Source organism: Anomaloglossus baeobatrachus, chromosome 2 (assembly GCF_048569485.1).
Source record: "Anomaloglossus baeobatrachus isolate aAnoBae1 chromosome 2, aAnoBae1.hap1, whole genome shotgun sequence".
NCBI lineage: Eukaryota > Metazoa > Chordata > Amphibia > Anura > Aromobatidae > Anomaloglossus > Anomaloglossus baeobatrachus.
Genome location: NC_134354.1, coordinates 627,457,222 through 627,482,660, shown reverse-complemented (window position 1 = coordinate 627,482,660; position 25,439 = coordinate 627,457,222). Strand labels below are relative to the sequence as shown.

Sequence of the window (25,439 nt, the reverse complement as noted above, 5' to 3'; positions counted from 1 at the left end):
CTAGGCCGTTCACGTTCTTCATAACGTTCTAAATCGTCACTGCAGAGAGCAGCTGCATACGATCGTGCAGCTATGGGAGCGGGTAGCCGGCTGTCAGAAGGCAGACAGTTTACCACATCTGTCTTCTCTATCACTATATACACTGCACTGAAGAAGCACTATGTATACATTAATAGGAAGGGCGAACGGATCATCCTCCTCCAAACCCAGCTGTCATGTGATTGCTCGGAGAAGGGAGGAAACAGAAGCTGCCAAGACTTAGGAACCGGTTTTGCCATGCAGCTAGGAGGCTGCAATTCCAATGTAAATGGGGTTAAAATATGAGCCTCAGCTACAGGGTCAAATAGATTAAAATTAAACACAGTTTCAATGTTGTATTGCCATCCAAAAGGTAAATATAATCTTATGGAGGACGGAAGGGGGCATTATGTGTGAAAAAATAAAAGGTAAATTTAAAAAATGGAATTGCCAATCCAAATGACTGTCATTAGACCTACCCCATGCTGCTTGTTTTTTCTTTTTCTACTGTTTAACACAATAATAAGCAGCTGCTCACCTTTCGGCAAGAAGAACAGTAGTAATGGTATGCATCACAATCATGGCCGCAAAGTTGGGCTGCAACTGCACCTACTTGTGTGTGGATGTACTCCTCCTCCTCCTCTCCCTCTTCGGTGTTTGCTGAAGGAGAACAAAGTTTGATATCCCCATGTGGCATCATTTCTTTGGTGAATGCACTATTATTCAAGAGTTTGTTTTTTTTGTGGTGCCGAACAGGGTTACAGCCCCCCCCCCCCAATCCATGGCTGTACTTTCAGTGCACTGGATGAGCTCACCGCCATAGCCCACAAATAGTACATATAATAGCCAAATGACAGAGTACAGCCAGGGGCCACGACTCTAAGCTTTGATGTTCTCAGCGTTCTGGCCCCTGGCTGTACTTTCAGAACGCTGGTTGTTCACTCTTCTTCTGTCTTAAGCCTGATTTACACGTTGCAATTGCGCATACGATAGCGTATGCGATTTGCAACGCCCCCATCGTATGTGCGGCACGTTCAATTTGTTGAACGTGCCGCGCACACGATTAAACCCCGTCACACATACTTACCCGTCCATACGACCTCGCTGTGGGCAGTGAACATCCACTTCCTGGAGTGGGAGGGACGTTCGGCGTCACGCGGCAGCCGGCCAATAGAAGCGGAGGGGTGGAGATGAGCGGGACGTAAACATCCTGCCCACCTCCTTCCTTCCGCATTATCGGCGGCAGCCGTGGGAGGCAGGTAAGATCTGTTCAATGTTCCCGGGGTGTCACACACTGCAATGTGTGCTGCCACGGGAACATTGAACATCCCGACGTGTAATTCTAGAGACAGATACGATGTGTTTGCGATGAACGTTTTTAACGTTCAATCGCACGAACTGCAATGTACTTACAATGCCGGATGTGCGTCACTTACGACGTGACCCCGCCGACACATTGTAAGATACATTGCAGCGTGTAAAGTGGGCTTTAGGGGTTGACTCGAGCTTAGTGCAAAACACTGGGCACTATAAACCTGGCACCCTGTTCCCTCCCTAACAGTGCATACGAAGGAGCAGTGCACATCTTAGGCCTCGCTCACATGAGCGGTATTTTGCTGCAAAAGCGGATCCATCATAAATGTTTCAGTTCCATTCATTTACAATGTAATCATGGCAAGATGCAATAACATGCGGTTGCGTGAGGCATACACAACCGCATGTCACTGCATCTTGTCACGATTCCATTGTAAATGAATGGAACTGAAACACATTTGTGACGGATCTGGTTTTGCGGCAAAATACCACTGATGTGAGCACGGCCTTATACAGCCACAGCATTAGATGGTCAGAAATGGACCCTAGTCTCCTATGCCCATTGTGTGCCATACTTGCAGTCAGTAATTGCCATGAATTTACACTTGCAGACAAACAAAAATTGTACAAAAAAATAAATCTGCAAATATAATTGTTAATAAAAATTTTATTTCTAAATTAAATAGCTGCAGTATGCCATTAAACGCCCTCCTTTAATTTTCCCTTTTAAGGTATATAACATGGTTTTGCTTATTGGGTAGACAAAGGGCCTGTCCAGGAATAATCTGTTAATGACCTATCCAGTGTATAGGTAATTCAGTATCAGATTTGGGAGGGGCCACCATTCAGCCGACAGCTATGTTGTCCGTCTCTCTCATACATAGAAACGATCGTTCAGCCGAGCGCTCCTGTGTTCTCTATGGGAAAGCCTATTGCCAGGAAAAGAAAGTGATTAGCATCCCGAAATTGGACATGCCCAATCAACATCTTGTTGATAATTGGATGACGTCGTTATAAACATTAGAGTATTGGCAGAACAACTCAATATTGGAGAGTGTGGCTGACCTTAATCTAATACGTATGGGGGGCTTAAAGGGGTATTTCCAAAATATAAACAAGGCACTCCTAGATCCAGTGAAAAAATTATATTTTTTTTTTTTATTAAATACTCAGTGTAGCTAACTACACTGAGTATTTAATAAAAAATATTTTTTCACTGGATCTAGGAGTGCCTTGTTTATATTTTGCTACATATGGTTTGGAAACCTACCTGAGCACCCTAGCAATTATTTTTGGGTAGAAGTGCCTTATCCTATTGAATTAAAGGGGTATTTACATCTCCAGTATCTTTTTTTTCTTAATATGTAGTAGGTGTAATAATAATAACTCCAATTAGAAATGTAGTATAGTTCTTCTAATTCACTGTGTCACCTCATGTTCAGGGCATTGCAGGACCTTAGGAGGTATCCATGGTTACAAGCATGCATATAGTCAGTTAGTTTACTATTGGTCATAACCATGGATACCGAAGGTCCTGCAATGCCTTGAACATGAGTAAAGCCTCAGTGAAGCAAAAGAACTATACTACATTTCTAATTGGTGTCATTTGCTTATATTATTGTATGCTACATAATGGGATAGGATCTTGGAGATGGGAGTACCCCTTGGAGTAATTTCTCTGCCTTGCTTAGGCTACTTTCACACATCCGGTTTGAGCCGTGCGGCTCAATCCGGCTGTGAAACCTATGCAACGGATGCGGCGAAAACACCGCATCCTTTGCATAAGTTTTTACATGCGGTTGGTCCGTTTTTTTCCGGTTGCGGCACGCTACTGAGCATGCGCAGTGGAAAAAACCGCATGCGTTTGTTTTCTGCATCGCGCCGCATCCGGCATCCATAGGCATGCATTGAAAATGCGCCGCAGCGGCCGGATGCGGCGCAATGCGTTTTTTTTTGCCGGAGCAAAAAACGTTACAGGGAACGTTCTATCCGGCCGCCGCATCGGCTAAATCTGCCGCATGCGGCAAAAACCGGACCGAGTGCAAGCCCCTGCGGCACAATACGGCACTAATGTAAGTCTATGCAAAAAAAACACAACCGGCGGCAAAAAAAACGGTTGCGTTTTTTCTGCAGAGTGCCGTATTGTGCCGCAGAGCAAAAACCGGATGTGTGAAAGTAGCCTTAGTGTCTATCGAGTAAGTAACTTCATCAGTCAGACCTCCTGTTTTTAAAAAAAATTAACACAGCGCTCTTATGCAGTGGCGCTCCCGTTCACCGACCATTTCTAAGCCATTCCATACCCTCTAATACAATAGTCTGAAAAAGGTCCGTTTTCAGAAAAGTATTGTCACTTACTGTATACTTTATCAAGGGATTACAGTCAGTTTTAGAAATGAGATATTTTCAGATGCCTTTATTCAGCTCCAATTCCAACTTTCACTTTAGCTCTTGTATTGGGTCTTGTTTGCCACCTAAGTAATTTTTTTTTTTTTACTTTCTACTTACAAAACACTGGGTACTCCTGCAGAAAGATGAAGGGAATGAGGAATGGTTCAGCTGGTGACCAGAACCGATTGCCTTGGAAAAATCGCCAACATGGAAAATGCAGAGGAAGAAAATTCAGGAACAATAAGGCTGCAAATAGGGAAGAGCTTGCAAAAGGAGAAGAAAAATCTGCAGAGACTTCTAAGGAAGCGCTGAACTGTCAGAGAAATGAGAGGATTGTGAACCCGCTAGACATGCTCGCTGGCAGTGACCCAGGTATGTTCTGCACTGAAAAGAAACCTGTCGGCAGATTCATGCTGTATGACGAACTACCCAATTACCCTGGCAGGGGAGCAGGAGAATTCCCGGTGGCCCCTGTGAAGCAGCGAGCATCCCTCCCCTATATATGAGCAATAGTTGGCACAATACACTTACTGCCATTGTTGTACATAAATGAATGATGAGATTCTCTACCAAACTACCTAATTTTATTACCATATATATGCATAGGTAAATTGTGAATGAGGGTAATGTTATATTTGCATATAGTGGAACAGTGGGCCTCCAGAGTTAGTTTATGTTGGGCTCTTAGAAAATAGGAGATAAAGAGTTAAAATCTGAGCTGTTGTGAATACATTTTCCAGTTTGGGGCTCTCTTGTGGTCAGTGCTGGCGGTGCAGTGGACTTGTGCAATGAGAGCCACACACCTGTAGAGGACTGGCAATCAGGCCTTTCAGATTGGGACTATATAATTGAGTAGTTTTCTCAAGATAAGTTTGTCTTTGTACCTCTGCTTATTGTTTCCATTTTCTTGTTGTTTTTTCTGTTTTGATACTATTGCTTTATTCCTATTTTGCCTGTGTGGAATTGGATCATTGCTTGCTGGAAGTGTCTGTATATTTAGCTACATGATTCTGCAATGTATTGTGTTTTGTCATGCTTTGTATTAAATTTAGTCCCTCATCTATATTGGTGTTTTTGGATCCCAGTAACCTTAGAGTACTGATATAGTGAGAGGCCGTGTGGTCTCAGGGTTTTTCCATGTCAGGCGTGCTGAGATTTTTTAGGGTTTTTACAGCTGCAGACAGTGCTCTTTCCTATCCTTTCCTATAAAGATAGTTTGGGCCTCATCTTTGCTGAATCTGTTTTCTAGCTTTGTATTGTGTTTTCCTATATCACCGTAGTCTCTACATGTGGGGGGCTATCTATATCTTTGGGGATTGCTCAGAGGCAGATTAGCTTTTCTTATATTTCTATCTGTAAGAATATTTAGTTCTACGGCTGTGTCGTGACAACTAGGTCATCGTAGGCTCGTCCCACGGCTACTTCTAGTTGTGTGTGAGGATTAGGTCTGCAGTCCGGTAAGGTTCCAGCCACTTTGGTTACTTTTTGGGTTTCCGCATTTTTTGATCCTCCTCGGTCCCTGAATCTTAACACTCAGCTGCCAATGGACAAGATACAGATGTGAAGAGGGTAAGTCAGGTACATATATTTTCCTTTCGCCACGACAGCACCCACGAGAGAGGGATCCGCCCCCTTCAGGACAGGAAACCTACAGATAAAAAGGGGCGGTCCCCCTCCCTCATCAGTTGGTTTCCTGTCCTGAATGGATCGGAACCTACCATACCTGGGTCTAGGAGTCCGTGCGGTGTCTAAGGGAACGGCGGCGCTCAGGATTCCAGAAGCACGGTCGGTGGAGCTCCCCTCGTGGACTCCATCCTCCGGTGCACCTCATCCTCTTTCCCTAGGCTAGGCCTTGTCCTCCTGGGAAATGACGCCTGCAGGACCGCGCTGGTAAGTAGGCTGTTCGTGGTAAAACGGTGACTCTCCCTCTGCTGCCGCGGTTTCCAGCTTCTTCCGGGTAGCGGAGCATGTGCAGGGGGCGTGTCCGGGAACTGCCGCGTCAGCTCGCGCGCGAACTCCTGCAGGGACCCGGAAGTGGACGGGCACTTCCGGAGGAACGGATGGCTTGGAGACTCGTGGATTCCTCCTGACGTACAGCGGGTCCGGGACTTGCGGTAATCGACTGACCGGTGAGTTGCTGTGTGCGGTGAGTCCGGCGCTCCCCCTGCACCACGTGCTTACAGTAACGTGTACGCGCGGGGGAGGGGGGGGGTGTTGGGGGTGTCTTGCTGCGTCAGCGCTCGTTGCCACAGCGTGACCGGAACTGGAGTGGTTGGGGAGAGCACAACTTAAAAAGCGGGCTTCCTTTCTAATAGAAGTTGCTCAGCTTCTACACATCGAGTGATGGGAAGTCCCCGCGCCTCCCCATCCCGGGACCCTTCTCCGTCCAGGGATGCTGGACATAAAGACTCCAGTGACACCAGGAGTTCCACGGGTCGTAAGAGGAAGGAGGACTCTGCATCCTCCAAGGACCGGACAAAGCATTCGTCTCCACCTCCAAAGCCGGTATCCGTTCTTTTCATGGTATGGGTGAGTGAACTTCGTGAATGTTGCCCTATACTGATGTTCCCTTCCGGTTCTGTTCCAGGGCCCTAAGAAAAGCACCGCTAAAGCTAATAATAAGGAATGCCCACTGTGTGCTTGTCCCCTCCCAAAGGACTATATGCAGAAGCTTTGTAGGTCCTGTATCCAAGCTATTCGGGGGGAGGCTTCGGCTTCTACCAACCCCCCTCCGGACCTCAGGGAACTAATCCGTACAGAAATTCAGGCTTCTCTTCAGTCCCTTCAAGGGTCTAAGAAACCCAAGAAATCTCACCGCCAGCATGATTCCCCCCCGTCTTCTGACTCAGCTGACAGCCAGAGTGATGCTTCTTCAGCCTCTACCTCATCCTCTTCTGACGAGGCTGGAAAGGCATGTTTTTCATTGGATGGGATGGACGCATTGGTAAAGGCCGTTCGATCAACCATGGGTGTTGCAGAAGAAAAAATCCCCAAATCAGCTGATCATACCTTATTTGCTGGTCTCACTCAGAAGAAAAGGAAATCCTTTCCTGTGAATGAGGCCCTAAAAACCCTTGTTCGCAAGGAATGGCAGAAACAGGATCATCGTGGGTTTCTCCCGTCTTCTTCAAAACGAAGATACCCCTTTGATGATGCAGACTTGTCCCAATGGTGCAAGGTACCAAAGGTGGATGTGGCAGTAGCAAAATCCTCCAAAAAATCAGCACTGCCTTTCGAGGATATGGGATTTCTGCGAGACCCTCTAGACCGTAAAGCAGACGCCTTCCTGCGTAAAACCTGGGAAGCCTCTGCAGGGGTGCTGAAACTGGCCATTTCCGCAACATGTACAGCCAGGTCACTTTTAGTCTGGCTAGATACCTTAGACAAGCAGCTTAAGTCAGGCACCTCCAGGGATAAGATTGTTTCCTCGCTACCCTTACTCAAAGACGCGGCTAATTACCTGGCAGATGCTTCTGCTGACTCTGTGTGCCTGGCGGCCCGAGCGGCAGGGTCTTCTAATGCAGCCCGGAGAGCCCTCTGGCTAAAATCGTGGAAAGGGGACACATCCTCAAAATCGAGACTGTGTGCACTTCCCTGTGAGGGTGAGTTCCTCTTTGGTCCTCAGCTGGATGACATACTCACCAAGGCGGGTGATAGTAAAAAGGGGTTCCCTAATGCATTTGCTCCTCCTTCTAGGCTCCCGTATCGCAAATGTCGTTTCCAGCCCACCCGACCTGACCGCAGGGATAGATCGGACAACCCCGCCTCTGGGTCCAAGGGGGCCCTGTTCGGAAACCCTTCCTTCCGTAGGAAGTTCCCTAAACAATGATGGGGGGTTTCCGGTGGGAGGCAGACTCAGGTTTTTTGCAACCCATTGGAAAACCATCACTTCCAGCTCCTTTATACTGGATTTGATTTCTCATGGTTTCCGGCTAGAATTCACTTCCCTCCCTCCTCAATTGTTTTGTCTTACACCCACTAGGAGGTCGGAGGGTCAACATAGCGCACTGGTGTCGGCAGTCCTCACTCTGGTAGAAAAGCAGGTTCTTACGCCAGTCCCATTACATGAGGGGCCGAGGGTTTTACTCCCCTCTTTTCTTAGTACCAAAGCCTGATGGGTCGTTTCGGACCATAATTAATTTAAAAAAGCTTAATCTCTTTCTAAAATACCGACATTTTAAAATGGAATCCCTCCTGACCACTATAAAATTGCTCTACCCCAATTGCTACATGGCGGTACTTGATCTCAAAGATGCATATTACCACGTCCCGGTTCACGCACATTATCAGCAGTACTTCCGGGTAGCACTCTCTATGCACAACTCTGTTCACCATTTCCAATTTACGGCCATGCCCTTCGGCGTTTCGCTCGCCCCACGAATTTTCACTAAAGTCATGGCAGAGGTCACTGCTCACCTTCGCGAGCAACAGACTTTCATAATCCCTTATCTAGATGACCTACTGGTTGTGGGTAGCACGGCGGCACAATGTTCTCTCCGTCTCCATAATGCTATGTCGACTCTGCGCCGTCTTGGGTGGCTTTTGAATCTCCAAAAATCTAGACTCACGCCCTCAACTTTTCAGTCTTTCCTAGGCATGCTTCTGGATTCACGTCAACAGCGTTGTTTTCTCCCAGCGGACAAAATGGCAAAAATCCAGAGGGTTGTACGACACGCACAGAATCACAGATCACTCTCTCTCCGCTCCGCCATGTCTCTGTTGGGGTCCCTGACTTCCTGTATCCCCGCTGTCCAATGGGCCCAACTTCACTCCAGACAGCTACAGTGGGAGGTCCTGGCAGCTGCAAGATCCCATCCAGGGTCCCTCGATCGTCCTCTGATATTGACAGACACTGCACGTGCGTCCCTGACTTGGTGGCTTCGGGAAGAGAACTTAACCAAGGGGAAGGAATGGCATGTTCACCCCACCAGTGTCCTCACGACGGACGCCAGTCCCTGGGGGTGGGGGGCTCACCTGGGGGACTCTATGACCCAAGGTCTTTGGTCCCAGCAAGAGTCAACCGCGTCCTCCAACCGGAAAGAACTCATGGCGGTCTCTCAGGCCCTGATGTCGTTTCTTCACCTCCTCAGGGGAACCCATGTACGGCTTTGTACGGACAATCAGACGGTAGTTGCATACATCAACCACCAAGGGGGGACGAGGTCGTCTTCCCTCATGTCCACGGCGGTTCACCTATTTGAACTTGCCGAGACTCATCTATTGTCCCTCTCTGCGGTACACATCCGAGGGGTGGACAATGTCAAGGCGGATTTTCTCAGCCGTCACACTCTCTATCAGGGAGAATGGGTCTTGCATCGGGAAGTGTTTGCTCAAATCATACAGTACTGGGGCCTCCCGGTTATAGATTTGTTTGCTACCAAAGACAACAGGCAGTTGAAACAGTTTGGATCCCTGAACAGGGCAGATCAGCCGACAGTCCTGGATGCCCTTCAGGTTCCCTGGCAGTACAGCCTTGCTTATGCCTTTCCTCCCATAATTCTTCTGCCGACGGTCCTTCGGAAAATCAGGGAAGATCAGGCTCGCATTCTCCTTATCGCTCCCTTCTGGCCCAGGCGTCCCTGGTTCTCCCTCCTGAGACATATGTCAGTGACGGACCTCTGGGTTCTCCCATCCAGACCAGATCTCCTGTCACAGGGGCCTTTCCTGCATCCACGCGTCAAGGGACTCCACTTGACGGCATGGAAGTTGAAAGGGCGTTACTAGACTCCCGGGGGTTTTCCAGTCGTCTGGTGGATACCTTGCTGCAGAGTAGAAAACCGGTGACTACCCGTCAGTATGGTCGGGTATGGAAACGGTTCCTTGTCTCCTTCCCTGATGCCTCACCTTCTGTGGTCCCGATTTCTTCTATTCTGGAGTTTCTCCAGTCTGGGCGGGATCTGGGTCTGTCAGTCAGTACCCTTAAAGTTCATGTGTCTGCTCTGGGCACCCTCTATAATTCAAATATAGCTGGGGATAGGTGGGTCATGCGTTTCATCAAGGCCTGTGACCGAGCTCAGCAGCTTCGTCTTACCTGCCCGCCCCCCTGGGATCTCACTCTCGTTCTGGATTCCCTAACCCGTCCACCCTTTGAACCACTCACCTCGGCGTCTGACAAATTGCTGTCCTTTAAAACCTGCCTCTTAGTTGCACTCACTTCGGCCCGTCGTGTTAGCGATCTTCAGGCCCTTTCTGTAGATCCTCCTTTTCTTAGGATCTTTCCAGATCATATTGTTCTCAAAACGGACCCGGCTTATTTGCCTAAAGTAGCTTCACAGTTTCACCGGAATGCAGAAATCATCCTTCCTTCCTTCTTTCCTGCCCCTACCACACCGGAGGAATGCCGGTTTCACACACTAGACGTCAGGGAAACTATTCTAGCATATATCTCTAGGACAGCCCCTTGGCGACAGGATAGGGCTTTGTTTATTGCCTTTCAGGGTTCCAGACGTGGTCGTCAGGTGACGAAGCAGTCCTTGGCCCGATGGATGCGGGAGGGATGCCATTTCTGTTGCATATGAGTTGAAACATGAGCCTCTTCCGTCTCCTGTACAGGCTCACTCTACTAGGGCGATGGCTTCATCTTGGGCTGCCATGGCGAATGTCTCCATTGACAGTATTTGTAAGGCTGCCACCTGGTCCTCTCCTTCTACTTTTTACAAACACTACCGGCTGGACCTTTCTTCCTCCTCAGACCTTGCTTTTGGGAGATCGGTTCTTCAGATGGTGGTCCCTCCCTAAGTGTGTTATCTCTCCAAGTCTCTTGTGGGTGCTGTCGTGGCGAAAGGAAAAGACTATATTACTTGCCGGTAATGGGATTTTCCAGAGTCCACGACAGCACCCTTTACACCCCTACCCTTTTGCTTTTTCACCCTTTGGGTTTGGTTGTTCTATTTTTTCTTGTCTTATTACTAATTCGTGGCGGTTCCTCTCCATTTCTCTGAAACTAACTGATGAGGGAGGGGGACCGCCCCTTTTTATCTGTAGGTTTCCTGTCCTGAAGGGGGCGGATCCCTCTCTCGTGGGTGCTGTCGTGGACTCTGGAAAATCCCATTACCGGTAAGTAATATAGTCTTTCAAGTAGTTTAGTTTATTAGATCTACGCTTTTTGAAGTATAAACTTCTTCAGGACAGAAACTCCTACTTTATTGTACTTCGAAATGTGTAGACCTAATAAACTACTTGGAACATCCATACCTGGCTTGTCCTCTTCACATCAGGTGCCTCTTATCCATGGGGAGCTCAGAGTTTAACCCTTTATCTCTGCTATCCGAGGGGCCACAGCAGCCAAGTCTTTCATGAATTCCTGTAATTGTGGGCACACCATCCCCACCAGGTGAGCACTCTGCTATTCAGCATTACTGATTTTTTTTTTTCCCATGTAAGACCCTATTGTGCTTGTCTTTACTTTAGTGTCTTCTGTTGGAACCTTGGCACTCCAGTATGACACTGCATATAAATACTGATCAGGTTGCAGAGCTGCCCAGGTAGACTATAGTGATGGGGCCTCCAGGATCACTTTCAGTTGCATGAGATTAATAAGTGGATCGTGGTAAAGAACCCTACAATGATAAAGTTCTAGTGGCATTTATAATAAACAGCCATTAATAGCAGTAATATACTCTACATAAGTAGGAATACAGCTCAGTGGGACATGAACAGAAGCAGCATTGCAACGGGGGATACCTACACCCTAAAATCTAAATGAAAAATTAGTAGAAATCCGTATAAAACACAACATGAACACAATAGATAATGGTGTAATACACTACTTGTCATGGATGTAATCTTTTCCCCAGTCCACATGTAGATCAGTGCCTTTTACTTTATGGTTTGTGTTATGTTATAACATTTGGAGCATCGGTTCATTCTTTGTTCTCATTTTTACCTATAGGATCTGACAGTGGTGAAGAGCCAACATCTACCAGCCTAACCGTTGTCCCTAAACAGGTAACATCCGGCCTAAGCCAGCTTATGTCCTGCTATGGGAGCGCATCCGAAAGTGACAGCGAGCCCGAGGGTGAGTCCATAAGTAGCACCGTAATGTCCATCTGTATCCACAGGCTCAATGTCTCATCTGGACCAGTGCAAGTGGAACTGTTGTCCTGAAGCCAGAGGGTTATTGTTCATAGCCTCCTGACTTAATAATAACTTTGATGCAAGCCAGAAAAAAAAGTAGTGTTTGTTTCTGTTCTTGTGGGTTGTTTTTTTTTGTTTGTTTTTTTTTAATGGTTTCCCTTTTATATTTCTATTCACATAAATGCAGAGGGGCTGTGTTTTTGTTTTGTTTTTTTTTATTTTTTGTTGTTGTTTTGTTTGTTTAGGCTTTTGTAGGGTGAGGCGTAGGCTTGGATGACACCATTCATTGTGCCATTCGATGTACTGGAAAACATTGTGGGGGAAAAACAAACTTAATATCATAATTAGTTTCGGGTTTTGTTTTTATAGTACACATGATTATCTAGTCTATTATGATTAGAGATGCCAAACGCGTATGTTTGTGTTCTTGTTCTTTTCAGAAATTTGGATAAAAGATAATTTTTTTTGTCGTTTTCTATTTCATTGTTCATCAATGGTGCATTGGGAAAGCTTTTCCTTTTAATGAGAAAATGAAAAAAATCTATCAGGCTCTCACGTTAGTCTTGTATAATTGTTGTATCCGTCAATTAATGAGGAACGCATGGATAAAATCCCAGCTGTCCCCCAGGTGAAGCGTGGAAAAAGGTATATCCAGCGACCCAAGTATAACAAATTCTAAGTTTGTTGAAAGTTAATTAAAGACATAGTGAATAGTGCAAATAATAGAAAAAAAAAACCCATGATGGTCACATGGATATGACCCTGATGTTTTTATACTACAATTGCTGGATATACCTTTTTCCATTTCCTTGTGTTTGACATGCCATCGGCACCCTGCGATCTCATTGCACGCCTGCCAGATTTTGCACTTTAAAGGCAGCTGGCCGAGATTAACAGTGGCACTGAAGGGGTTACCAGGAGGCGAAGATTGTTTCCACTCACAGCTGTTAGAGGCAAATCCTGGGTGTGTAAATTAAAAAAAAAAATAAATAATGGGAATGATGCAGGCTCTGCTTCTAAGCCTGTAAGAAAAGATGGGGACCCAACATGACATAATAGTACATCGTATGTTAGAAAGGGTTTAAAGGGGTAAGCACTATGGGAGACCCCTTCTTTAATGCTAAAATGCGCCATGTAACATAAAATAACAAACTTATACGAACCTTCCAGGCCGGCACTGTTGCAGTGATGTCTGCTCAGCCTCCCTGCTGTCACGTGACTGCTACAGCCTTCATAGATCTGTCAGGCTTAAAGGGTTATTCCCATCTACAAGATCCTATCCCAATATGTAATTGGTATCATAATACTGTATTCACAAATATATCCAATTAGAAATGTAGTATAGTTCTACCGATTCACTATGTCCCTTACCTCATGTGCAGGGCATTGCAGGACCTTAGCTATCTAGTGTTATGACCACGCAGAGTCAGTTAGCTGGTTTGTTGATAGTGGCCATAACGATGGGATATCTAAGGTCCTGCAATGCCCTGCACATGAGGTAAGTGACAGTGTATCTGGAGGACTATACTACATTTTGAAATAGAGGTATTTGCTAATATTATTATTATACCTACTACATATTGGGATAGGATCCTAGAGATGGTAATAACCCTTTAACTGTTCCTTTTGACGAAAGTGTGAAAGTTGCAGCTGATTAGCAACTTCTCGCTAATTATAGCAGTCATGTGGATATCACATGACTGCCCGGACGCATAGCCCTGACATTGCTGAAATGGCGGTAGCCTGGGAGATATGGATTTTTAATATTTTCTCTGGGGCACGATAGAATTTCAGAAGTGGTTGTCCACTAGCGGATCACTTCTTTAGTCTCCAACAAGACAAAAAAATGGCTCCTTAAAGGGCTTTATTAAATCTATCCCTGGAGCCTTTGCAAGCATAAAACCTTGTGAAAACACAACAAACCACATTGTTCACTACAGAGTTCTGTCACACATAGCTTTTTATAACGGATGTCCTAGTGAATGAGACTTCATTTTCCTGTTTTAATATTTTTTTATGAATGTGTTGGCTCCCTCTAGTGGACGTTTGCTGATGTGACAGTTTTTTTGTTCATCTATAATCCTGTTTTATATCGTTGTGGTTATTTTCATGTAACTTCTATTTAAGATCATTGATCTGCATTGATAACTCTTTTTATATTGGTTTCAGAGATCCCAATTAAGAAGATAAGTGAAGCCCTAGAAGAAAATAAGCACATATTGGAAGCACACAAGCAGAGTATGGACCTCGAGCCCACAAATGTTAAGACTAGGAACATCTCAAAAGTGGCAAACTCAGACTCTCGGACTAACACACTGCAGCCAAAAGTCCTCCATGATCAAGTCCACACGAATAAACGCAACCACACAAAGAGACCCGTCAGCACAAAGAGTCGGAATACACTGCTAGAAATGGTAAGAAAATGCCATGTGGAAAGGTGACTTTCTTTTCATACCAAGGACACTTCTTGAATGTCTTTCCCGCCCTGGTAAATTGTCAAAGTTCAAATCTGACAGGTCCACCATGTGTAATTCTCTTATATTACAAATCTAGCATGTTTTTGTTTTTTGTTTTTTTTTTTTTGTTTTTAGCTTTTCTTTTAAAGGCATTTAAAGTAGTCTTCTCTAAGTTCATTAAGTTAACTTGGTGATAAATGTTGGCCAAAAAGGTTACCATATTATTATTTATTATTATTGTTATTTATTCACTTATATAGCACTATTGATTCCACAGCGCTTTACATACATTGTGAGCCCCAATGGGGACAGAGTGGTCAATCTAAAGTCCTTATCAGTATGTTTTTGGAGTGTGGGAGGATACTGGAGAATCCGGAGGAAACCCAGTCAAACACGGGGAGAACATACAAACTCCTTGCAGATGTTGTCCTTGGTGGGATTTGAACCCAGGACTCCAGTGCTGCAAGACTGCAATGCTAACCACTGAGCCACAACATCCCCCATCCCACATTTTTTTTTTTTTTGGCATGGCTATGTGTCACAGCCCAGCATCGCTCCTGCTTGCGGTGCTCTGCAGCAAAGGAGAGCGTATGTGAGATGCTGGGCTGTGATAAGTGGTGAAACACAGCCCAGTGACTCAGAGACTGGGGCCACCTCTGTGATGTCAGGTCAACTGGAAGTTGACGTTACCTCACCGGATCTCAGAGGTCACTGAGTCCGGGGGTCACGTGATAGGAAAGAACGAAATGCAATGATGTCGCTCAGTCACATTTGACTACACAAGGTATTTGAGAAAAGCCTTCTCTATGAGCTTTACATCGATGTCTGGCCACTATGCTGTGTAGTGGACCACCCCTTTTTAAGTAAATTTAGTTTGCATCCACTGAGCACTGTGAACGTCAGTGGCTACACTGGGGCTTATGTGTAGAAAACTGTATTTGGACGTATGTGCCAATGGGGTCATTGATTATAATGATGCAGATTTAGTGTGTGCTCTGTCGGACATGATTTTCGTCTTTCTGCCCAAGACACAGGTGATTACTTCTTGGTGTCTGCCTCAAACAGGTGTTTATGGCCCAAAATCATGTCCAATAGACTCCATGTGCATCAGTACAGTCAATGGTCCCTTCAGTGCACACGTCCGAATCCCACTTTTTAGCGCGTGAGCCCCGCTCTCACTCACCATGGCTTGAAACACCGTGTGAAATGAACTTAATACCACACACTTGAAATGTCCAATTTCTGTTTACGTACTAGATAATCTTGAAAGTATGGATTCTATACCTGACATTCGCTTTCCCAGATGAATCTGCGTACACCACTGTAACTGTCACACTAATATTTTCTAGAATCCAGTTTCTTACCCATTATCGCTGTTTTGGCTTCCTATATTCCTCTGTACAGTAGTGATGATTTGGGTGTTGCACAGTCTGTTTTGCATGCAGTGTCCGGCTAAGATGCCCCAGATACCATATTATTAGAGAATTATTTTCTGTCCTAAAAAAGGAACAGATTATAGGATGTTTAGTGATGATTCGTTTGTGGGAAAAAAAACAGAAATAAAACTGCCTATTCTCTCGTCTGGCCGTGACTGGGCATGCAGCTTTGTTGTAGACATGTACGTGGACATCCAAGGTTTCTGACCTGAAATGTTTAGCAGAAAACTACTTGTATTACATTATGACATTTTGTTTTTCTTTTGTTTTTATTCCTAGTTGCTGGCACGTGACATAAGGCATGAAAGGAATGTCATTTTACAGTGCGTCAGATACATTGTGCAAAATCACTTTTTTGAAGGCCCCTTGAACCATGAGCTGAAGGTCACCAAAGCGTCTACATCTGCAAAACTCCCAGATCTAAGTGGAGGAACGAAACCCAAAGTGAAAAGCGAGGAGCACTGTGGAATGGCTGAGAAAAATGCGCCTGTGGCTAGTTCAAACCCCCGACGACTAGATCCTGTGGATGATGAAATCTGGGAGACTAATGATATCTGTGTAGAAACATTTGGTGTTTAAAATGCTTCATTGGATCAAAAAGGACTTTTAGTTTTTTTTGTTTTTTTTTATTATTATTTCATACTGAACTTATTGTGTCCAATATGAGCTGAGACTCATTATTATGACGTCTCCCAGACACCGCAATCCTTGATAGATTGATTGAACATGTCTTTACGCGGAGCTTTGAGTGGATTTTCACCATAGAATTGCATTAGAAGTGAAGAGTCCACAGATAAAAAAGGCATATGTGTTTTTAGTGCCTTTCTGCGGTGGAAACATATGTAATCCGCAAATGAATGTATATCAAAGTTTTATATATTAAATACCAGGAAGTATCAAACAAAGCAGCTTTATTTAAAACCTAACATACCAAAAAAGAGACAAAAACTGCAGTGTCAAAAACACAAAAGAAATACAATGCAAATAATGTTAGCTAATAGGAGCAGAAATGATGCTGAAATGATGCAACATCAAAACCTCATAATGGGTATGTAACAAGACTGAGTATAATAGTGAATCCAAAGTAATGAAGGTAAGAAGCGGAGTGGAGGCAGCGGAGAATGAGCCAGGCTTCTGCATTCTACTGCTATTACTAGTTAAAGGGACTTTTATAACTGATCAGATGGTATTCGCCCTCTTGGTCCTTCTGATGCTCCGATATCATTCTTTTTGCTGCACCCAATCATTGAGTTTGATGTCTTATCTTGTCAGTGATTGGCTGCAGCAGTGATGCTTGCTGTAGTTGTGACATCACCACTGCAGCCCAAACATAGACACGAATAGCGGTGGGACAGAGGGAGGGAGAGTATCATCTGTATTTTCGTTGGTTTTGGGGTTTTTTTCTTCTACAATCTGATATATTGAGGTCCACTTTTTCCATGTGGGAAAACCCCCTTTAATTTAGGGGTAAAGAAATGAAAAATTGGTTACACTTCAATTAGGACACTCCTAATACATCTGCCTTGGCAAATGTTGTCAATCTTATAAAATAACATAAGAATTGTGCCCGGTGCTGTTTTTTGGCTATTCGTGAATAAATTGCCAAATTGGGGGCAGCTCTAGATCTCTCTAAAAGAGACTTTGTTGCCCATAATAGCCAAAAACTGTTCCCCTCCCATTGATCGAGAGCTGAGTACAAAATGAAAGTTGCGCTGTGATTGTTTCATATGACCTACCCCACGGTGTCAGGCTCTGTAGGTGCAGACCCTATTGAGAGAAGCCAATATATTTATGGCCCGAATTATTATTTTACAAGGATCTGAGCAGATGAGGTGTAGTATTAGCCTGGCAGATACACACTTATATTCCTGTAGCGTTGACCATTACAATGTCCTATATTGTACAGGATCAGTACAGTTTTGCTCCATCCTTATAACCCGTCCTCCAGAGTGGAGCAGATTAGAGGTCCTCAGCATCTGTTGGACGCTTTTTTGAGGTTTTCAATCTATAATGCTTATATACTGGTTCTTACAGTATATTGATGATAATAAGCGGAGACGTGTATGTAACCTTTAGGTTATTAAAGATTCTTATTAAACATTTCCATGTTTTATTTTACAGTTTATCTAAAATTTGGATTAGGTTGGCCAGTGATCTAACCACTTCACCCACTGGCGATTTTTTTTTTTTTTTTTTTTTTTTTTTTTTTCTTCATTTGTTTTTTTTTTTTTTTTCCTCCCCTTCTTCAAACAGTGATATCGTTTTGTGTTCACATCAATATAACTGTATGAGGGATTGTTTTTTGCGGGACTCCATTCGTTGTACCATAGAGTGTACTGGAAAACGAGTTGAAATTGCAAAAAAAAAAAAAGTGCAATTCCACAATGGTTTGTTGTTGAACATGTTCATGTAAGAATGTTCATGTAAGAATGCTCGGACCTGACACCCATAATGTGATGATGCACCACCACATTATGTGTGTCAAGTCCGAGCATTCTTACATGAACAGTATCCTGGAAAGTGGATTGGTCATCGTGGACCAGTTGAATAGCCACCAAGGTCTCCCGATCTGACCCCCTTAGACTTATCTTTGGGGTCATCTGAAGGCAATTGTCTATGCTGTGAAGATATAAGATGTGCAGCATCTGAAACAGATACTGGAAGCCTGTGCTAGCATTTCATCTGTGGTGTTGCTATCAGTGTGTCAAGAGTGGGAGTAGAGGATTGCATTGACAATCCAACACAATGGGCAGTACTTTCAACACATTTTATAAGTGGTCACAAAATTGTAAATAACTAATGAAAGCATACAGTTACATTAAAATCAAGCACACCATTGCTTTTCTTGTGAAATTCTCAATACATTTGATGTGTTACATGACCCTCTTCCCATTGGAAAAAATAAAGTTGGATCCAAAATGTCAGACTTCAAAATGGCTGCCATGGTCACCACCCATCTTGAAAAGTTCCCCCCTCCCATATACTAATTAGCCACAAACAGGAAGTTGATATCACCAACCATTCCCATTTTATTTAGGTGTATCCATATAAATTGCCCACCCTTTACATCAGTATTTGTAGCCAAAACCAGGAGTGGGTGAAAAATGCAGAAGTGGTGCACAAGTTTCTATTATACGTTTCCTCTGATTGTTTTGGCTTACATACAGTATACTGATGTAAAACACTGAACATGTGAATGTGGCCTTACTCTCCTGCTGCCACCTCTTCTCCTGTTATTGCTGCTGCTCCGGTCGGTCTTTGGTGATTTGTGATCTGCCGGCAGCTCCAGTGTTTCAAGGAGCGCTCAAGAGGTCACTTTTCAATGCAAGTCTATGAGAGCCTCGTTCTTGCTGTTATAGACTTTTATTGAGAGCTTGTGATGTAACTTCTAGCCAGTCAGAAGTTGCAGGTATCAGATGGTGTTGCAGGACCAGACCATTGGTAAAAAGGGAAGATGACGGAGGGTCAGTATAGCACCAATCCAGTGGTGCTTTGTTTCTGGCCCTTCCACAAACTATATAGATGTCTGGGCAGTCTACATTTTACTCGTCACTGATGTTCTAAACCACACATGCAATGTAAGCCACTTGCATGACCTGAAGCAGCTGTAGGTGTGAGGAGTCGGCTGTCAGACTTTCCACACAGAGAATAAACATGGTTTATTACCATGTTTGCCTTCTACACAAGCACTGGATTAGCGCTTGCGTATATAAACTAAAGGGCACTTTACACGCAGCGACATCGCTAGCGATGTCGCTCATGAAAGCACCTGCCCCCGTTGTTTGTGCGTCACAGGCAAATCGCTGCCCGTGGCGCACAATATCACTAGTATCCGTTACACATACTTACCTACCTAACGATGTCGCTGTGGCCGGCGAACTGCCTCTTTTCTCGGGGCGGTTCATGCGGCGTCACAGCAACGTCACACGGCAGGCGTCCAATTGAAGAGGAGGGGCGGAGAGCAGCTGCAGGAAAGTCATGCCCACCTCGTTGCTGGAGGATGCAGGTACAGGGTTGTTCGTCATTCCTGGGGTGTCACATGTAGTGATATGTGCTACCTCAGGAACGACGAACAACCTGTGTCCAGCACCATCAACGATATTTGGGATTTCAACGACCAATCAACGATTAGGTGAGTATTTTTGATCATTAGCGGTTGCTCGAATGTGTCACACGCAACGACGTTGCTAACGAGGCCGGATGTGCGTCACGAATTCCGTAACCCCAACGACATCTCGTTAGCGATGTCGTTGCGTCTAAAGCCCCCTTAAGTCTCTAATTTCAGATGTCCTGCAATCAGCTGTTAGAACGGATCCAGTAGAAATCTATTAGCAAAAAAAAAGTTGTGCAGGCAAACTTCATCAGTTTTTAAAAAACAAACAATCACGGATCCGTTGAGTAGCCATCTGTTTTCTTTCACTTGAAAATAATCCAGTAATCAAAAAATGTTTCCTTTACAAATTAAGGCTATGTTCACACACTGCATCTTTTCTTAACCACAAAGATGTAGCCTTTTTGGCACCAAAAAACGCACCCACGGTAAAAACGCATGCGTATTTGACGCGTTTTACCCAATGCGGTTTTCAGTCAAATCTATTGACTGGAAGAGCTCAAAAACGCAAAAAGAACGGACATGCTGCATCTTCAAAAACGTAGCCAACAAAAGATGCCAGTGTGGACAGCAAAATCGAAATCTCAAGACTTTGCTGACAGAAGGAAATGCAGGCATTTAGATGCATCTCTGTGACCTCAAAAATGCACCAAAAACGCAGTAAAAGATACAGTGTGTGAACTTGGCCTAAAGGAAAATCACATGGCTGATGGATCTGGTTTCCACAGACTTTAATGTTAAATCCATTTTTTCTTCGGCGCTCCATTGGGAGACCCAGACGATTGGGTGTATAGCACTGCCTCCGGAGGCCACACAAAGCATTACACTAAAAAGTGTAAGGCCCCTCCCCTTCTGGCTATACACCCCCAGTGGGATCACTGGCTCACCAGTTTTCTGCTTTGTGCGAAGGAGGTCAGACATCCACGCATAGCTCCACTGTTTAGTCAGCAGTAGCTGCTGACTCTATCGGATGGAAGAAAAGAGGGCCCAGATAGGGCCCCCAGCATGCTCCCTTCTCACCCCACTTGCGGTTTGTAAGGTTGAGGTACCCATTGCGGGTACGGAGGCTGGAGCCCACATGCTGCTTTCCTTCCCCATCCCCCTGAGGGGCTCTGTGGAAGTGGGATCTTACCGGCCCCCAAACCCTGAGGCCGAGCTCCATCCACAGACCCAGAGACCCTGCTGGAGGAGCTGAGTACAGTCAGGGACAAGGCCCTGCAACGTTCAGGTACTCTGTGTCCCCGCACAGACAGGCCACGCACACTCCAGGCTTGCTGGGTGTGCTAGTGCGCCGGGGGCACTAGCGCTGCGCGCTCGGGTTAGAGTCACTGCAGCTTAGCTGAGTGATTTTATGTCTTGGGAACTACCGCGCCGGCCGCTCCGGGAGCGGCGGCGCCGCTGGGACTTGTAGTGCGCCGGGGACTCGCGCTGCCCGCGCTTTTACGGCGGCAGTGCTCATAAATCTAGTCCCCGGCTTTTGCGGCCTAGCTCTGCTTCGTTCCCGCCCCCACCCTGTCAATCAGGGAAAGGGAGAGACGCTGTTCTATAGCCAGCGCCGAGGGCTGGAGTCTTATTTACATACTCCAGCCCTCTCATTGGGCACAGTGGGGACGCAAGTTTCCCGCTCTTGGTCTCAACACGCCCAGGGCCCGCCCCTCTCCACAGGACGCTGGCAGCCATTCCTGCATGCAGTCGGGCTGGAGAACGGACACAGGCTCTGGGGGACTCAGACAAGGGACTCTGGCGACCACACACCCGCGTTTATGCGGGCGGTAAGCTGCACATAAGTGCTGGCCCCACTAGTGCCACAGTGTTATTTGGTGCATTTTTTCCCTGTACCATATATATTTATATTGCACTGTACAGTCGCTTCTTGGCTTATACCCTACATTGCTCTGAGGAGACAACAACATGTCATCCGCAAAACGCAAGGGTGCCAAGGCACAGGCGGTATGCACTGCTTGTGCCGCATGTGGGGCTAATCTACCGGCAGGTTCCAATGACCCCCATTGTGTGCAATGTTCCATCCCTGTGCCACTTCGGCAGCCAGAGTCTATGGTAGTAGTGGCCCAGGCAGAGACGCCTGTGAACCCTGCCCCGGTGACGGGGACAGAATTTGCAGTTTTTGCTGATAAGATGTCTGTGACTATGACAAAAATCCTGGAAACCTTGCAGTCCAGGCCAGTTTCTCAGACCATGGACACTGCTGTATCTATGCTCCCCGGTCCCCCTCAGTTGGAACTAATCCGTACTTCAAGGGGGTCCCAGGCATCACAGGCTGAAGACTCTGACTCGGATGACAGTCCCAGGCAGCCTAAGCGGGCTCGCTGGGAAAGACCCTCGCCGTCATCACACTGGTCAGGGTCTCAGCGAGACGAGGCTCTGTATGAGGAGACAGAGGTGGGTGATCAGGAATCTAATCCTGACACCGCTCTCAATCTAGATACCCCTGATGGTGACGCTATGGTAAATGACCTTATAGCGGCCATCAATAGACTGTTGGATATTTCTCCCCCAGCCCCTTCAGCAGAGGAGGCAGCTGCACAGCAGGAGAAGTTCCATTTCCGGTATCCTAAGCGTAAATTGAGTACTTTTCTGGACCACTCTGACTTCAGAGAATCAGTCCAGAAACATCATGCTTATCCAGATAAGCGTTTCTCCAAACGTCTTAAGGATACACGTTATCCCTTTCCCCCTGACGTGGTCAAACGCTAGACCCAGTGTCCAAAGGTGGACCCCCCAATCTCCAGGCTTGCGGCTAGATCCATAGTTGCAGTGGAAGATGGGGCTTCACTTAAAGATGCCAATGACAGACAGATGGACCTTTGGTTAAAGTCTGTCTATGAAGCTATCGGCGCGTCGTTTGCTCCAGCATTCGCGGCCGTGTGGGCACTCCAAGCTATTTCAGCTGGCCTGGCACAGGTGGACTCTATCATACGTCCAGCAGTGCTGCGAGTAGCGTCCCTAACCTCGCAAATGTCTGTGTTTGCGACTTACGCTATCAACGCTGTCCTAGACTCTACGAGCCGTACCTCAATGGCGTCTGCCAACTCTGTCGTTTTGCGCAGAGCCTTGTGGTTAAAGGAATGGAAAGCAGATTCTGCTTCCAAGAAATGTTTAACCAGCTTGCCACTATCTGGAGACAGACTGTTTGGTGAGCAATTGGCTGACATCATTAAACAGTCCAAGGGTAAGGACTCCTCCTTACCCCAGCCCAGATCGAGCAAACCTCAACAGAGGAAGTGGCAGTCGAGGTTTCGGTCCTTTCGAGGCTCCAGCAAGACCCAATTCTCCTCGTCCAAAGGGACTCAGAAGGAGCAAAGGAGCTCAGATTCCTGGCGGGCTCATTCACGCCCCAAGAAAGCAACCGGAGGAACCGCTTCCAAGGCGGCTGCCTCATGACTTTCGGCCTCATCCCTCCGCATCCTCGGTCGGTGGCAGGCTCTCCCGCTTTTGCGACATTTGGCTGCCACAGGTCAAAGACCGGTGGGTAGCAGACATTTTGTCTCACGGGTACAGGATAGAATTCAGTTCTCATCCTCCGCCTCGGTTCTTCAGAACCTCCCCACATCCCGACCGAGCAAATGCCCTTCTGCAGGCGGTGTGCTCACTAAGAGCAGAAGGAGTGGTGATCCCTGTTCCTCTGCAGGAACAAGGACAAGGTTTTTACTCCAATCTCTTCGTGGTTCCAAAAAAGGACGGCTCGTTCCGTCCTGTTCTGGACCTAAAGCTGCTCAACAAGCATGTGAACGCCAGGCGGTTCCGGATGGAATCCCTCCGCTCCGTCATTGCCTCAATGTCTCAAGGAGATTTCCTTGCATCAATAGACATCAAAGATGCTTATCTCCACGTGCCGATTGCTACAGAGCACCAACGTTTTTTACGTTTCGTGATAGGAGACGACCATCTCCAGTTCGTAGCTCTGCCATTTGGTCTGGCGACAGCCCCACGGGTTTTCACCAAGGTCATGGCGGCAGTGGTAGCAGTCTTGCATTCTCAGGGACATTCGGTGATTCCTTACTTAGACGATCTACTTGTCAAAGCACCCTCTCAAGAGGCATGCCAACACAGCCTGAATGTTGCGCTGGAGACTCTCCAGACTTTCGGGTGGATCATCAACTTTTCAAAGTCAAACCTGGCACCGACTCAATCACTAACGTATCTTGGCATGGAGTTTCATACTCTCTCAGCGATAGTGAAGCTTCCGCTGGACAAGCAGCGGTCACTACAGACTGGGGTGCAGTCTCTCCTTCAGGGTCAGTCGCACCCCTTAAGGCGCCTCATGCACTTCCTAGGGAAGATGGTGGCAGCAATGGAGGCAATCCCGTTCGCGCAGTTTCATCTGCGCCCACTTCAATGGGACATTCTCCGCCAATGGGACGGGAAGACAACTTCCCTAGACAGGACAGTCTCCCTTTCTCAGATGACCAAGGACTCTCTGCAATGGTGGCTTCTTCCCACCTCATTATCACAGGGAAGATCTTTCCTGCCCCCATCCTGGGCAGTGGTCACGACATACGCGAGTCTGTCAGGGTGGGGAGCAGTTTTTCTCCACCACAGGGCTCAAGGGACGTGGACTCAGCAGGAGTCCACCCTTCAGATCAATGTTCTGGAAATCAGGGCAGTGTATCTTGCCCTATTAGCCTTCCAGCAGTGGCTGGAAGGAAAGCAGATCCGAATTCAGTCGGACAACTCCACAGCGGTGGCATACATCAACCACCAAGGAGGGACACGCAGTCGGCAAGCCTTCCAGGAAGTCAGGCGGATTCTGATGTGGGTGGAAGAAAGAGCATCCACCATATCCGCAGTTCACATCCCGGGCGTAGAAAACTGGGAAGCAGACTTCCTCAGTCGCCAGGGCATGGACGCAGGGGAATGGTCCCTTCACCCGGACGTGTTTCAGGAAATCTGCCGCCGCCGGGGGGTGCCGGACGTCGACCTAATGGCGTCTCGGCACAACAACAAGGTCCCGACCTTCATAGCGCGGTCTCGCGATCAAAGAGCTCTAGCGGCAGACGCCTTAGTGCAAGATTGGTCGCAGTTCCGGCTCCCTTATGTGTTTCCACCTCTGGCACTCTTGCCCAGAGTGTTACGCAAGATCAGATCCGATGGCGGCCGCGTCATACTCGTCGCCCCAGACTGGCCGAGGAGGTCGTGGTACCCGGATCTGTGGCATCTCACGGTCGGCCAACCGTGGGCACTACCAGACCGACCAGACTTACTGTCCCAAGGGCCGTTTTTCCATCGGAATTCTGCGGCCCTGAACCTGACTGTGTGGCCATTGAGTCCTGGATCCTAGCGTCTTCAGGATTATCCCAAGGGGTCGTTGCCACCATGAGACAGGCTAGGAAGCCCACGTCTGCTAAGATCTACCACAGAACGTGGAAGATATTCTTATCCTGGTGCTCTGCACAAGGAGTATCCCCCTGGCCATTCACGTTACCTGTCTTTCTTTCCTTCCTGCAATCTGGGTTGGAAAAGGGCTTGTCGCTCGGCTCCCTTAAAGGGCAAGTCTCGGCACTATCCGTGTTTTTTCAGAAGCGTCTAGCGCGACTGTCTAAGGTGCGCACGTTCCTGCAGGGGGTGTGTCATATCGTACCTCCGTACAGGAGGCCGTTAGATCCGTGGGATCTAAACAAG

General features: G+C 46.6%; 1 protein-coding gene across 1 annotated transcript in view; it reads left to right on the top strand.

Annotated features, from left to right (window-relative positions):
- NUFIP1 (nuclear FMR1 interacting protein 1) overlaps window positions 1-17,746 on the top strand; it is an 84,840-nt gene extending 67,094 nt beyond the window's left edge. The window contains exons 7-10 of the mRNA XM_075336876.1: window positions 3,860-4,092; window positions 11,612-11,737; window positions 13,966-14,210; window positions 15,968-17,746. Of these exons, the coding sequence (XP_075192991.1) occupies window positions 3,860-4,092; window positions 11,612-11,737; window positions 13,966-14,210; window positions 15,968-16,267 (904 nt within the window). The 3' untranslated portion in view covers window positions 16,268-17,746. The remainder of the gene's footprint in view (window positions 1-3,859; window positions 4,093-11,611; window positions 11,738-13,965; window positions 14,211-15,967) is intronic.
- Window positions 17,747-25,439: the final 7,693 nt, after the last annotated feature.